At 45.3% G+C, this 16,779-nt stretch overlaps 1 protein-coding gene across 2 annotated transcripts in view; it reads right to left on the bottom strand.

Moving 5' to 3' along the window:
* The window catches only part of LOC116939017 (ras GTPase-activating-like protein IQGAP1), a 117,891-nt gene that overhangs the window by 44,386 nt on the left and 56,726 nt on the right, over positions 1–16,779 (bottom strand). For both annotated transcript variants that reach the window (XM_032946888.2, XM_032946879.2), the window contains exons 24-29: positions 16,447–16,599; positions 12,416–12,579; positions 10,456–10,680; positions 8,570–8,710; positions 6,844–6,928; positions 4,710–4,945 (exon numbers count right to left, since the gene is read on the bottom strand). In XM_032946888.2, coding sequence (XP_032802779.2) covers positions 4,710–4,945; positions 6,844–6,928; positions 8,570–8,710; positions 10,456–10,680; positions 12,416–12,579; positions 16,447–16,599 — 1,004 coding nt within the window. The remainder of the gene's footprint in view (positions 1–4,709; positions 4,946–6,843; positions 6,929–8,569; positions 8,711–10,455; positions 10,681–12,415; positions 12,580–16,446; positions 16,600–16,779) is intronic.

Here is a 16,779-nt window from a genome sequence, read left to right as displayed (position 1 = left end):
CTGAGCGGAGTCATTGCTTTGAGTCAATCAATCAATAGATGCAGTGCTATTTATCCATTAGAAAAAGTTTTTTTTAAAGAAGTTAAGGTGCAGCCCAACAATTATTCGCTTATGCCACTGCTGGCGGAAGGGGCCTCAACTGGAAGAAGCTCTCAAGAAAGCCCCTCTAGAGGGTATCTGGCCTACTCTTAACACACTGGCCAGAGGTCTTGGAAGAGATCTGTCAGGCATAGGTATATCCTGGACTTGCCAATCGAGATGAGTGCTGTCAAAATGCGTGTTTGAGCAGAGTCGATTGGACACTTTGACGTTTCAGTAGAGACCTCAGCTGTCAAATTTAACGAGTCAATCCCGCCAGACATCACCTGCCTCTACCTTTGCACCCATCAGCAAACCAACATGTTTCTGTAATCCCACCAGCATCACTGCACTCTCCTCTTCCTCCCAAGACATCTGGCTCAAATTGGCCGAGGCCATTTAAAATAACAATGGGTACGTGTCACAAAATTAAGAATATTAATCTGTTTTCAGTGTTTTGAGAGCCTAACTGTAAGGTGTGCAACCCTATCCGACGAATTCCTGAATCCTCAAACTCTAGGTGTGATTTCCGGAAGAATTGCACGTGCTGGGTAGATTGTTGCATCCCAGGACTGTAAGGGATGGCGACGGCATAGGGAGGCTTTCATCCAGCAGTGGATCGATCATTGCTGTTGAAAATTAAGACGATGATTCAGTTTTAAAAATTAAATATTTGCCAAATATTTTTTCTGCCCTTGATGCTTATGTTTTTGGAGCTTAAGCATTGTTATTGCAGATTATTTATTCGTGCCTAATAAAAAGCTCAATCCTCAGGATCTGTCTCATTCGGTAATTCTATTATGATGAAAACGACCATATATGTATACAGCATACATGGTACTTTGTATAAAAAATTAATTGATGGCAATTTGCACAATATGTATTTTTCATGATATTCAGACATTAATTTCAAGCACATGCATGAATACAAGCGGAATAGCACAGAAACACACAGATATTTGGATGGAATGGGCAGCAATCCCCAATGCTTCTTATCAGCATCAGTCATGATCTTTCCAGTATTTGATGAAGGCCTCTCAAATCCATCTCCATATCTCACGGCCTTGTGGTGCAACGATATATGCAGCTTCTGCACACGGGCTGATGTCATTGTTCCATCCCCACGTACTTTGGGGCACGTTCTCTCCTTTGCATTCCGCTCCATGGATAGTATTGTCCATCAGCCATCATCTCTTATAGCAATGTGCCCTGCCCAAAACGCACTTACGATGTCGAACTTGTATTTGCTCTATGAGTAATATGTTCCGTTTTCTGTCCCTTAGTGCAATTCCAAGCTCGACTGTCTGCGTACTTCGTTGTGCATTTAAACTATTGTTCCATTTGCTGTTGTCAATGTCAATGTTTCTGATCAATATATCATAGCAGGTAATATAAGCTGATTCTTTAAGCACGTTGGTTCATTGCTTTTCATTATCAAGTTAAATTTCCAACCTGGTCTCGTCTGCCTCCTGATTTCATCGTTTTGATTCCGGTCGGCCTTCGATAAACACAACCTGTATTTTTCAGGTCATCACATCCCATTCCATTGCATAGTCACTTGGTGTTTATCCAGCTGTTGTTTACAATGGGGTTTAGGTCACTCATTATTTGGCCTTGTGGCTGCATATTTGCCGGGCTGCTCTGTTTTATTTCTGCAATGAGCAGCTCCATACAAAGAATTTGTCATTGTTTTTATTATCGTCTCGAGCACTGGTTTATCCCAGTCCTCACAATTTCCCCTTCATCCTGTTTTTCATGTCCCCCAATCAACTAACACATGGAATTGATTGGTAGGCACTGGTAGAATGCAATGCAATATATAATTGGCGGATCATTTTCTACGTAGTTTTAGTGTGAATCAACAAGCCGGCTGGCTTAGAAAACCAAGGCGTTGCGGCCAAATTGGGGCCAGGAGGTTCGTATACGCTGGCCTACAATATTCGTACTACCGAATTGCTTTAGTGGAGTCGTGGGTTTCTTCCTGTGAACACAGTCAGCTTCAACGCCACCGCTGCTTTAGGTACAACAGAAAAACAGTCAGCCTTTTTAACTGCCCACTATCTAAGTCACTTTCACCGCACTTTTTCGCTGAAGCCAATCTGGGTTTAAAGTACGTCTCAACAGAAATGTCGAACACACATTCCACCGTTTAATGAAGCCTCAAGGTTTTGGTTGCGTAACCCTCTGCAGGACACCTTGACCCACGAGCCCATAAAGAGTCGCTCACAGGTGGATCCGTGTTTTTGTTGATACAATGTGGTTCGTGCCACAAAACCAGATTCGGTTACAATGTCGCCGTCCGTGCTATATACATGTAACAAGACGTGACGAATGCGGCCCAACTTCCCTCTGCCTAAAGCGTCTCGTACATCTTAACCACGCTTTTGGCCACAGGCCTCGAGTTCTGCTTTTTTTTCCTTAATTTTCTCTTTATTTTTTATTAACTTCCTCCTCTCTATTACCACACCCCGTCCCAGAGAGGCCACAAAAAGCTATGTAGCAGCGCCAGATTTTTGGGTTTTGTTTTTCTCAGTATTGGATTTCTCTCGCTCTCTCTCTCTCTGCGGCACATGCCACAACTCTACTCTGCCTTACGTGCGGGACCGTTCATTGCAGTGATAGAGTGCAGCCCCAGCACTCCCCATTAGCGCCTGGTTTTGCCAATCATCGCTGTCAAATAATGGTCGCCGAGGTGAAATGCATTCAGGCCGCACGACTTCACGGGAATAATCCCAAACCAACTCGCAAGCGCCTTGTGGAGCACGCGTCATTGTGCACACATTTGCGGACCGCACCGCCAGGTTTTCGCTCCCCCCACCCCCCACCCCCCACCCAAAGGGATTTTTTGTTGGCCCAGTAAGAAAGACTTGTTGAACTATTCCTGTTTTGTACTAGCACACGTCCATTCAAAGATGTGCTTTGATAAAAAAGCTGCATTAATGATCACATGATAGAGAGGTGGAAATTCATAAGTAGACCTTGATACATTGTTACATGGGAGGATTGTGAGAGATGGCGATGGCTTCGAGAGGCCTTCATCCAGCAGTGAATAGGTCATGCCGAGCTTTTGAGTAACACTGAGATTTGCTCTGTACTTTAGAGCTATGAGCATTTGTGTCTGTGAAATAGTGTACACGTTACAAATTGCATTATTATGTTGATGATGAAATGATTACTTACACAAAAACACGTACAGATGTATAAACAAATAAAATGTTTGATGTTCACAAAAATGATGGATGGATTGGTTGAGATAAGCATGTAATTCCCATTGGCATTAAAGGCATTTACATCACGAAATATCATGAGAAAAAACCCAGGTGCCTTACTATCCGAACACAACGTGAATACACCTATGTTCAAAAGAACAATCTATCAATGAGCTTTAAAGGTAAAGTCTGATTTTTTTTAATATAGGTCAATAAAAATAAAGCTACAATTGAAAACTAGTTCCACAAGTATTATTAGCACGGTTGACTACGTATGGTGCGACAGAAGTTCAACATACATACATGAATCATGATCATCAGTAAAATATATCCTGAATGTCGGAAAGAAAAAACCCTCCCCCATAAACTATAGGGGAGGTGCTCCATAAAAAAAAGCAATTGGCACAGCCTGAAGTCTTAGCTCCAAGTCTTGGTTTTGACCAAACTTCATCAAGCTGGTCAATGATAGGTTGGTGAAAGGGGTGTACAGGAACGGTTCAGATATCGCCCGCCACTGACATTAGCCATGGCCGGGAATCAAACTCACGGCACCCGGGTTCACGGTGCGATGCACTAACCACTGCGCCATCGCTCCATCAATTATAATCAATAATAACGTTCTTACATTTCCTTCTTGAGCACTTGTTTTCGTTTGGAAGAAATTGGGAGTAGCCAGAGAATGCTCACACGTACTCAGGGCTAATGCTCGCTAAAACTCATCACAGTTAATAAAAAAACTAATTTCTGTACTAAACCACACAGACACGCTGCCGCCCTGCACGTGGGAGGTTCACGCAACGATCCATCTCGCCCACCCTCAACTCGCTGGATTACAGCCGTGCATCACTACGCCCACCCATAAAAACAACGCAAACACCCTATGCAGCCAATGACGATCCATGCTAACAGGAGAAAGAGCGTGCGGAATTTAACAGAGAAAAGGAGGCAAAAAATGCGGTGAAACAAGTTAGGAAAAGCCACACATAATCGTGGTTATGCTTTCCTTTCCAGCGTGTGTGTTGTCTGCGGAGGTAGTAGTAGGATATTTGCATATTTGCAAATGGTCCTTTTCGGTCTCGTTTGTGTCTCAATGTTTTTAGGAAACCCAACGTTCAATATTGCCGGCTGCCATTAGTCCCCAATAGCAACACTACTCTAAAGTTTGGCTCGTATTGGACCAGGTTTGTGAGAGTTGTCATTCCCCCTTCGTGCCCCAGTCCCACCCCCCACCCCGGATAGATGGAACGGATATACATGCAGACAGATGGACGGACAGACAGATGGGTGGACGGACGGACAGACGGACGGACAAAAACACAGACTGACAAACAAATGAACAGACACAGCTAATGCATAAACACTCTCGAGCTCAGTCGAAGAGAATGAAAAAAACGCTGCGGGCATGCCCCGTGCGGCCCTCACTTGAACTTGGCGAAGGCCTGCGTGGTGTACTCGCTGAGCGTGCCCATGTGCGACGCGTCGCCCTCCTCGAAGCGCTGGTTGGCCGCGGCCGACTGGAGCATGCGCGCCACAAACGCCAGGCTGCGGCGTTGCTCCGGCCGCAGAGTCTCCCCGGCGCCGAGCTCCAGCACGTCGAAGGCATCCGGCGCCACGATGGCCGGGTTCATGTAGCGGTAGTACAGCAGGTTCCCCACGATCTGCGTGAGCGCAGGGAACGCGAGCACAAGGCACCGGGAGAACGAACTCACTCGACCGCTATCGGGAGGGGGTTGCCACCATCCGAAGCGCAAAACCAAAAAAATGGGAAGTGTCGTGGGAAGAGTGATATCTCACGATGTGTAAATGAGCGGTGTCTTGAGTGGTGTAACTTCACACAAGTGACAATTCCCGGGACAAGTGACAATATCCTGGGAAGACTTACAGATTACCCAATTTAGCTACCTCAAAAAGGTGACAATCCTGGAAAAATCCAAAACAGGTGGCAACTCTGATTATCGATAATCATGAGCAAAAAAATGGCAGCGCATGTATCTGTGTTTAGAAGTTACAAGGGTGTGGTTCAAGGTGATCTCAGAAGCATCTTCAAATGCGCGGTGCGTTCCATTGCTGAGCCGTGTGTGTTTGTCTGGCATCATGAGGGCTGGGGAGCGGTACTGTAGCGATTAGCGCGCTGCGCTACGAACCCGGCGACCCGAGTGACGATTAACTGAACCAGTCCTAGGCCTCCCCTAGGTCGATTCAACCTTAAATGAGTACCTGGTGAAATGTGTAAACATGGCACACTAGGGAGACAAAGGCGACCGGGCGTGGTGCTGGGCATCCACCCCCTCGTGTACCATTTCGGCCTTCATAGGTACTCACTAACAGGACTTTATGGGGGGGGGTGTTTAACTTTATCTGGAATCATGAGGGCTGCCGTGACAAGTGGTTAACACAGCGTTTGCTGTTGTGGGACAGATCTGCTGGCAGGCGTGCTCGGGGTTTTTGAATAGTAAGTATATATGTATGTATGTTGAACCTCTTTCACACTGTACGGAGCTAACCGTGCTAATCGGAAGTGCGGGGTATGTCACAATACATCGATCCATCAATCAAAAATATTTCTTACACTCACAATATGTGCATTGCATCACGTGTGTGAGAATCTACTACAATACAAAATTAGAATACAATTTGGATTTATATGGCAACCAAACGTCACTGCATCTCAAGATGCTGTGCGGGATAATAAAGTAGATATATTTTTATTTAAAAAAATTATACAGCGAGTGAAAATGTACGCATATTTTACAAAAAGGTCACATTTAGGCTCGAAGAGCCAACCAAACTACTACATACTTGCATGTAATACAAAAAAAACATCCAAGAGAAAAAAACAAATGAGTGGGTAAAAATGATACAAAAACCAGGAATTCGATTATAAAATTTATTTTCGAGCCCCGGCTCATGGAAATTCATGACATTGCTGGGGAGGAGAGGGGCAAATCTTTCCATACCTCGTGAATAACGTCGCTTATGAACAATAACGGTCTAGGGAGGCAGTGCACACACCCAGACGTGGTGGCGCACACCTAACCAGGCAGCACCGAGGCAGGGTTGGTGGCTCGGCCAGACATGAAACCATCATACATGTGAGACGTGCGTGGGTTTTCCTGGAGCAACGTGGAAACTGTTCTCAAAAGAGGAACCGGTGAAACATCCCGACGGGAGCAGGGCCCTCCTGAAAACATTTTCGAGACTCAACGGGATGTCATCACTGCCAATGTTACGAATCCAACCGCAATTCCAGCATCCCTCCCTTCCTTCTGTAAGATCAGCATCCAAATTCCAAGGTCTGTACTTACAGTACAGCACCAACTGGTTTTAGCCAATTAAACTATTTATTGCGTTATCATTATTATATTCTCCTGTGTGTTTAGCGTATCAGTTTCACAAGGTGTGGCCAATTGAAGTAACTCAAGCCAGACTGAAAAAAAATTCCTGGTATGACCTGATATAAAAAAAAAACGATGGAAACCACACACCAGGCAGGCATTGATATGAAGGGAAGCGCAACAACAGACGGCACTTTTGCAAACAAGTTTCAACGACTGACCTTGAAGAGGTCATCCTCCGTTGCATCTGGGAACTTCTCTTGCAGAGAGTTCTTGAGCACCTTGGCAATAAATCGCATGCCGTACCTGCGGCGAAGGAGAACGAGAAGGTCATCCCAATAAAACGGTCAACACTGTTATTGTGTCATTGCAGGTAAGTCATTTCACGATGACTAAAATAAGTTCCCACCACTGTGTCACAACCCCCACTGCTGGATGAAGACCTTCCCTTGGGGTGCCATTAATCGGAGTGGCTGTACTTCACCACGCTCGTCAATACGCGTTGGTGAAGCGGTGGGGCGAGGCCAGGACCGGTTCGGATATCGCTCGCCACTGACGTTAACCGTGGCGAGGAATCAAAACCGGCCAGATTCACACTGCATATGCGCTCACCACCGCGCCGCCGCTCGACCGCGCACTGCTGAGCAATGTGCACCAGTGAATGAAGAGCTTTGTGTAATAATTGAAAGGTAAACAACTCTGGACACGGCAGGTATTGAATTCGGATCACCGGGTTCATAAAAGCGCACCAACCACTGTGGGCACCACTTAGAAAGTGTTGCATTTAACGCAACGATTGTACAACGATAATGTGCAATGCGTGTACAGTAGCATTCATTTTCAAGATGTCCTGTGATCTGAATCGGAAAAAAAACCCTTCTGCGAATTAATATTTGTATTTAGTCTTAAGCGTATTTGTCGATTTGCTTCAAAAGCGATCGTATTCTGCAAAATTACAGTTTTATATTGAAACGGAGTGAATTTCCATCGGTGAAGTTTAGTGGTGCGTTTTGCAGCAACCGCTGCTAACTAAGGCAAGTTTGGTTTATTTAGAATGCAGCCATATCGAAAGATTATCCGATCTATTAACACAGAACTAGGTAAACATAAAAGTAAGTGTGGGGGATTAGGAGATGACACTGAGCTTGAGTGCTGTGATCATTCATCAGACGACCGAGCTGTCATTTTGCCTGCTATGCAAAGACCAGCACAGCAAATTACTATGTTTAAACATACATAACTTATCTGGGTCGCTTAAGGTCTATTGCTCATATCAGAGCACCAGGATAAGAGGCCCTGGGTTCAAATGTGGGCAGTCGCTCGTGATTTAAGCAAACTCTCAAAAGCAGTGGTTTCTGTCAAGTCACCGATGATTACACAAAAAAGTATGATGTGATTTTTTTTACTTAATTCAGCTTAGAGAAATCTGAGAGGTAAAAAAATAATATGAGGTAATGTACACAAACTACTTGTTGCAGAGCATCGTGGAATGTTAAGTCAGAGGAATCAGTTAAAGTGACTAGAGAAGTACAGTACTTATCAATTATAATATCGGCTTTAATTGTCATGTATATTATCTACAGTACATTGCTTTACTTTTTAAAACTAACTATTTTGTGTCTTATATATCTGAAGTGTTGGGCATTCATGTAAAAATATATATGTAAAGTGCTCTGAGACACTTTTATTGCTGTGAGGTGCAGCATTGGTTTATACAAGCCTAACTTTGCTGATGAGACCCTGAATGTTGAAAGCGGTCCAGAATGTCCTTACATCATACCCATTCTGCTTAAAATACGCACTCTCAGAAGGCAATGCGGCCGATGGTTTGTGTAAAAAAAACAAATTCTTACGTGGAGATACATATATGGGAGGGTATATTGTCTTTGTATTCATCTTGTTTCAATCAATAAAGACCGAGTGACTGATTGAACGCGAGGCTCTCACGGGATTTTGTCGAGGGCGGCGATGATGGAGGAAAGAACTTTGTCGGTGGCCGTACGCAGGCTCTGCAGTGAGATCTCGAGCCTCTTGCGCACCTCCTCGTGCACCAAGGCCTGCTCCGAGGTGACGTCATATGGCAGATTGCTGCACGCAGCGAGCAGCACCAACACACACAGCGTGAACAGAACCGAGCGGTTTTGTCAGTAAACTTTTTTGAGGTTCGCCCTCGTGACAAAATATTGTCAAAGTGATTGGCGACGATTCTAACTGCTTTCTGGGACAAGGACATTGTGTAGATTTCGGAGCGATTCCAGTCATGCATTAAGGATCCTGCATCAGGTTCCTATCCTTAATATTTGTTACACTGTCGAGTGATACTTCTGCTTTCAGGACTTGGCAACAGGGCAAACGCAACACGGTTCAGGAGGCCCCCCACAAGGCTGAGAAGGGAAGCTGTCAAAACAACAAGGTCACAGCAAGGTCAACCATTCTGAAAGTCTCTGTCACAAATAATTTGGAGAAAACCTGTTTTCCTATTATTCAAGGTTACAATATGAGAAATGTATCCACGTATGTGTCGCCGGTCTGCCCTGTTCCTCTCCCCCCACGGTGAATCCTTGCGAGTGGGACAGGTCGGCGAAGTAGACAACAATAACAATTCAAATAATAAAGTTAGGAGACAATGAGTAGGAACTCTGCGTTGTGTTCTGTCCCTCTGGAGAAGTGGGCGACTCCACGACAACAGAGCACCAGGCGTTTGTGAAACGGCAAAACTTTATTTCGAAGTCTTCTTCAGAAGGGCAATTGCGTATCTGCAATAGCGATCAGAAACACCCTCCACGTCACAACACCGCAGTTAAATTTCTCAGCACGTGGGGCACGGGGTCCAATCTCTGAATTCCATTGCTTTCTCATATAATAATAATCGCACCTGGCTACCCTCAGCCACACAACATGGTTACTTAGGTTCCCATATGCTACAGAGTGCACAATTGTACGTGTGATCAATCACAGGTGAGCTCACACTGGCAACGTATGCCTAAGTTGGTGGATCAAGCAGAGGTCATCATTTGTGTAAAAGAGACTACAGGGGCAGAAGAATATCAAGATGTTAAAGAACTACAAGTAGGCTGCTGATCTGCCTGTATGGATTTCTTTATGGGTGTTATCTTCTTACGTCCGTGGGTTTTCTCCGGGCACGTTGCTTTCCACCCGCGTGAAATGTCTCCAGAAGGAATTGGATCAAACACCACAAGCGCCTCTCTCCGATGTGCTTTCTGGTTGGCGTCAAGTCCTACGTCTCCCATCTTCTCTCATGACAATAATAACAATTTTCTAAGCGCCAACACATGGCAAGCCGTTACAAGGGCGCTGGCAAGGCGATCTTTCGGAGCTATTGTCCATCTCTGGCGCACGAACCGATCTCACCGCTCTGTCTCCACCGTGAACGTCCTTCCGAGCATTGTGGCCACTCCTTCGTTAATCTCAACCAGCAGCCGTCATCCCATCGAGCGGCGAGTTTTTTCCCCCAAGCCCACTTACTTTTCTTAACAGGCAATTTTCAAATTGGCCATGAATTAAAGTGTCCCAAGTGACAAATATGAAAGCCCTCTGCAATCAAATAAAATGGGTTCTTTAACCCAATGTGAGAGAGCGAGCAATATTTGTATTCATATTAACGTTAAATGTAAGTAAACCTGCAGCTATTGTTGAAGAGACTTCACACAGAATCTCCTGTGTCATGAAACTCAATGCCTCTGTAAATAAAAGTCTGGGTAATTATTTTCATACTTGCGCTTTTTTATTTTTAAGATGAGCAAAGAGTATCGCGTGTCGGTGTTTGAGAGCGCACAGAAGGAGGACGGCAATGGAACCCCCCCCAACGTTACCTCATCTCTCCCGTCTGGCTCTCCATCTGGTTGACCCAGGCCTTGTAGATCTCCACGGGGTTGGTGTTGACGTTGAAGGACTTGTCCTCAATGATCTCCTTGACTAGGGGCCCCAGGAGCGTCTGCATGGCGTTCTGGCCGCGCACGCCTCGGTGAAACGTCACCACCATCTTGATGACGGTGGGGTTTCCCGTCACGATCTCCTGCAGGTGGTCGACTTTGGACCTGGCAGGAAAGGTAGCACAGTGGTCCCTCGGTTTTACGATGCCAACGATTTTCGATATTTCGATGGACGATCCGCCTCCCATAGGGTACCATTGTTTCTATTAATGATACATTTCCGATTAACGATATGTTTACGATATCACGCGGACCCGCCAATTTCGGCCAATCAGAGCGCTCCTAACTGGACTCAGCAGACCTCAGCCAATCAGCGACACGCCTTTTTATGAGCATTTTGAGAGAAATTGGTTAGCTTTAAGCCATCCATCTTCTTAGCCGAAGGTAAGAATTTTCATTTCAAGCTCTTTTTATGCACCTTTATATGGCATATTTATTAATTATTTATCTTTTAGCTTTTTATGAATGCGTTACTATGTTTTTAGAACGTTTATTTATCAAAATTGCATGTTTAAATATCAGAAACTATGTTTTTAGGGTAAAAAAGGTCAACTTCCGATCATCTTGGAACAAATTAAGCCTTTAACATGTATTTGCTGTATTCGATTAACGACAATTTCAATTAACGATGGTTTTCGTGGAACCAATTAATATTATTAACCGAGGGACCACTGTATGTATGTATGTTGAACTTCTTTTGCACCGTACGCAGCCAACCGTGTTAATCAGAGGTGTAGGGGGAAGGACAACAAATTAAACATGAAGAGCAGTTTCAAAGAAATGAGTTTTCAATAAAAAAATATTTTCGATCTATAGGAGTGGCCCATGTTCAAGGTCCAAGTTGATGTTGTAATAGCCAGGTGAGAACTCAAAGCAGAACTCAGGACGAGTTGAATTTGCGAGAGTGACCCGGGTCACCGAAAAACGGCAAAAGCAAAACAAATACAGCACGGCAATGAAGCAAACAGAAATCAGGGCGGTCAACAGAAGCGTCACTCGAGCATTCGAAAATACTACACAAATATGATGCCTGCTGTGTATTTGGAGTTTGCATGTTTTCCCTGTGGTCGCGTGGAATTTCTCCGGGTCCTCTGGTTTTTCCCTCCACGTGCAGCATCATGCGTTTAGAGTATTTGGCTGCTATAAATTTCCACACGATAAGCCACTTTGTTGAGCTATCATTTGTTGCCAGGTTGCTTCTGAAAAAGAGCTACATAGCTCAGTTGACCTTACCAGGTAAGGTCAACTGAGCTAAATAGCAAAAGACCCAAAGAAAAAAAATTGTTTACCATAAAAAAAAATAGTTTAGTTTACAGTTTTTTTAAGCGAGGCACTTGTGGCTCTAAAATACGTGCCTGCTTCAAAGTCCATGCCTCTCCCATTCCACTAAAGAGGTAAAAGGTAAAGGTAAAGGTGCAGCCATGCATTTGCCTGCTCTGTGCCACCACTGGCAGAAGGGCTATCACTAGAAGGGATATCAAGACAGCCACTCTTAGAGGGTTTTATTCCTACTCTTCCACAATGGCCGCATGTCTTAGAAGAGGTGGAAGTACCCACACTTTACCCCACCACACGTGACCTGCCAATCGACTAACTGTGATGTAACCGTTTGTGCTGCTGGGTGGATAGAGTGGCAGCGCGTTTAGGATTCAAGAAGCTTGTGCCAATGTTGAAACTGCCACGATGAGAAATTGAAGTCCAGTGTGCTCACCATTACATCCCCCTCGTCCGATATTGTGAGATCGTCTTCTCTGCTTGCCGTGATACATCCCGCTTTTTGTTCCCCCTTCCCCATACCTCAGAGGTTTGACGAAACCGAACGAGCGCGGCCACCGCTTACTTGATTTCCTCCTCGAGCGCCGACTTGAAGAGCTTGAGCAGTAGGTACTCCTCGCGTTGGTTCGATGCGTAGTTGTACAGCGTAAAGACCACCGAGTCGACGAACTTGGTCGACTTGTTCTGCGGCATTAGGAAGATGAGCTTGGCCAGGTAGGACGGATTCGTCTGGTGGAACAAAACACAGCGGTTTAATTCACCCGTGTTTATATTCACGTATGTACACGATATATATGTATTCTTGGGTCTTTCGGTAATGTCACGTAGATAGGTTCAAAGGAAATAACAAAAAACATGAAGAACGCTTGTGTTGCGATCGAAACGTCGTAGTTTTTTGTTATTTTCTTTGACCCATCTACGTGACTTTACCGAAAGGCCCAATAACATGAATTCCTGCAGTCACGAAAGCTTTAAGTCAAGATTTATATACTTTGAAACACAGAAACACTGTATGTGAAGCGATTGAATGTTCTTGCAGAATTTGTATGTGATTATATATAATTAACATGTATTTGTTATGTATGCCGTATAAGTAATGAGTGTTTATTGACATACATTTAAATATATTAAGTGTATACACAACTGGCCGTCTCGTGTAGCGGTAGAGTGCATGACTCGCGTGACTCGCGAGTGGAAGTTTGTGAGTTCAAGTCCCGGTCAGAGAACCACTCTGCTCGTCATCCCTTCGGCGAGGATAAAATAGGTACTGCTTCATAGGGACGACAGCAGTTGTCGTTCTATGGAAATGCTCACCTCCACCATAGGAATGTGGAATTTCCACCTCTGGCTCAGAGTTGTAAACAGGTAATGAGTACTGCCTCATGCTCAAATGAGCAGGGAGCCACTGAGGTATTGACATTGCATTACATACACATACAAAGCATTCAAATAACGCCATCACTGCAGATGGCTTCCCAAAATGTAGTCACGACACAAGCATGCAATTAACTCTATTTTTTTTTACTATTTACTATATTTATTTTACCAGGTATGGCCCACAGAGCTACGTGGCTCTTTATCAGAAGCGACCTGACCACAAATGATAGCTCAACAAAGTAACTGATCATGTGGAAATGTATAGCGGCCAAATACTCCGAAACGCATGTTTCTAAATGTTAGAGGGAAAAACCGGAGGACTCGAAGAAAAATCCACACGACCACAGAGAGAACACGCAAACTCCAGATATACAGGTGTCAGGGTTGGGATCGAACGCACGACCTCCTGGATACCAGGCGAGGTAGTTAATATCTCGCCACTGCACGAATTATTTGGTAGTATTGCGTTGGCAGATGGTGCAGCATTGGCAGTGGCATGCAATAATGTGCTATGATGAAGGGCCACTGCCCGAAACGTTGCCTTTTATATATTTTTCCTTTCAAGGGCACACGGTGTAATTGAGGAACATGTTGGATTTGTTATATTTGTACAGGTTGCTCTCTGAAGGCTGACTGATGGTGGAACTAGCAGAACAGAAGGCATTTATCAGATGCTTCATGCAATGTTCTGGGAAAATAAGCACTGCATAAGCCATTCCCTTAAATTAGGGACCAGATTTCCTACTCAACATGTAGAGCATTCCTCTTCGGAGTTTCAAACTCAACAGCCAGTTATAACATGCCCAAGGCAGCCCCCGGGTAAGCCAATGTGAATCCATTTATTATTTTACACGTTAAGCATGAAGCCGGCGTGAAAAACAAACAATCCCTCGCCACGCTCTACCACAGGCAGACAGACAGACGGCCGCTGAGCCAGATCTGTTCATGTTTTTCTGGTCAGGCCGCAATAAATAACGAATTTTTCAGGCAACTCGACGGTTTTATATGGAGGGGTGACATCAGACTAGAGGGCTAGGTGATAAATTACAAGACAGCGAGAGAGAACATTCAACCACTCCAGTAGTAACGTTGGCGCGTACGCCACAAGGTGGTTTTTTTCTTTCTTCTGGGTCTTAAACACACAAACTAAGTTTTATAGGCCACAGACATCTAATTGCTGGAAATGTCCGGGCAACAGCAAACAAATAAAGTTATGGGAGGTGGCCGGGTGACTCAGGGGCATCAATTCCCCCCCCCCACTGTGAAGATCCTGGGTTCGAATCCTGGATTTCAGCCAACTGTGATCTCAAGCCCCCAGTGAAATGGTGGTCTCAACCTGGTCACAAATGGATGCGCAAAGAGCCATCGCATTCAATTTTGGTGGGATTGACTTGTAACAAAGAACCTTTTGCAGGGCATATAAAAGGTTTGTCTCCTGTATGAATAACAGGCTACTGAGGTGACTTCAGTAGTGGCTTTGTGACACCTTCCAAAGCTATTCTCCAGCACAGCGGGTGATAGCTTTCACGGCTTTCTGCAAGGTTACAAAGACAAATGTCTGCATCTCATGAAACAATGCCGACAGCACAACGGTAAGTCAATGGGAAATAAAATATATATATGATCCTTTAAAATTCCTGCGTGGAATTCAACTTGCACTTTCTTCCGCATTTACGTTCTATCCAATTTCGCCACACGATTGCTACTCTAAAGGGGTTGCCCTCGTTTCACAGCGCTCTTTCCACAGCCAGAAGTGGTCTCAAATGAGCCATGCGCGACCTGTCACGGGGGGGTCACCATCCGTGTGAAGAAAAACAACGCTCGCGTGAACCCTTGTTGGAAACTGGAGGGGGGGGGGGGCGACGAGAGGCGTCTTCCACAAGAGGGGACTCCACGGAATGTTCACTGATTTTCTCAGGGCGCTGCCCATGAGGGCACGAGGCTCATAGGGGCGTGGAATGCTCTTCACGCTCGCACCTGTTCAGTCCGCAGCGGCCACAATAACGGTGCTCACGTGCGCGAGTAATCAAGAGCTCGAGGCTCAATATGCTACCTCACCTGATGAGCGCTGCCACGGGTTTTCTCCTGTAGCTTAACATTCCGTGTTACCGGTCGATTGATGTGAATCCGAACTCTTGACAATTGCTTTGTGTTGAGTCATAAATTATGTCGGTAAGCTCGTGGCAATTTATGCTACCGCACCACGCCATTGCTTCATTTCTTCTGCCAGATCCTAAAGATGTTATTGTTGGACAACTAACTTTCAAGGTCCGCTATTAAAGTCTCATCACCACCATCCTGCTGTAGGGCTTGACCTTGGTCGCTAACGTCTTGGTACCACTCAGTTGACTGGGTAACCTGACCTCCATCCTCCACATATCTAAATTCTAAGCTGGAAACGAATTTTCGCAACTTAAAATCCCACTCAGTGATCAACTCACCACTTCATACCTTTGCGGGATTCCAGCAGAGACTTGGCAGGGCTGCTCAAAAAAACGTTCGTAAAGCGTGACAGCCCGTGGGGAAACTTTGGCATTCCCAATTTAGTCCGCGCTCAAAACAGGTTTCACTCTTCTGTGATTTGCTAACGAAAAGCCCTTAGACGAATGAAGCGAACAAAAATTAACTAATCGCAACCCCCCTAAATCTTGACAATTCATCATGTCTCTGGATGGGTGAAATCATTACATTCCAAATCATTGTAATGTCCACAAAACTGCCTCCACAATCCAAATGTAGAATATAGCTCTTACGTAGATATGGATTTTTGCATGCTTTTACAATACCCAAATCAATGACTGATAGCTGCATCCAAAGCCGAATGTTCATCAGTCATCACTGGGCTTAACTTCACTTGGATCTGTCTGTATTGGTGACCCAGATAACGTTTTGGCACCTGGTACACCACATTCAGTATTTCTCACGCTATGCCTGCGACTAAGAGTCACATGCATGCTGCAGTCTACCAGCGACCCAGATGATCTCCATGAGAAGTTTAACACACAAGCGGTTTAAATGACCAGGCCATACAAAACCACCTGCACGTTTCCTCCGAAAAAGGGAAACCCAAGGTGGTGTTTGTAGCACCCCACCCTGGAGCCGCCGCACTGGAGCCTGGAGCCATCGCTCCGCTCTGCCCGGTGGGGTTGAGCTCAAGCGTCGCCACGGAGTTGGGGGTGTGCTCGCAAAAACGGATGACGCGGACGCTCGGCTCCTCACCTGGAGAAGGTAGAAGAGGTGCTGGTAGGCCTCCAGTCTCTTGCGTTTCTCCAGGCTGAGAGACTTGAGGCCCTTCTGCTGGTCGGCCACCATCATGCCCTGCAGCTCCTCTCGGTTCTTCTTGTTCAGCTTCTTGCTGTGCATCACCACATCCTTTGGCGGAGGCAGTGGGTGAGGGCCACATTAGGAGGCTCGGTCGCACGAGACGCAATCAGGGGAAACATTGGCCCCTCCTTGTCAGTGCTTTCCCACTATGGTTGAAAGCCTGTTGGTCTGGCCACGTGTCACTAGCAGGCACTGTAGTTCTCATAAATATGATTCATTATGAGAGTA

The sequence above is a fragment of the Petromyzon marinus genome, chromosome 1 (genome assembly GCF_048934315.1).
Source record: "Petromyzon marinus isolate PM22_M1 ecotype Great Lakes invasive population chromosome 1, UKy_Petmar_22M1.pri1.0, whole genome shotgun sequence".
Lineage (NCBI taxonomy): Eukaryota > Metazoa > Chordata > Hyperoartia > Petromyzontiformes > Petromyzontidae > Petromyzon > Petromyzon marinus.
This window is presented reverse-complemented; position numbering and strand designations above follow the sequence as displayed.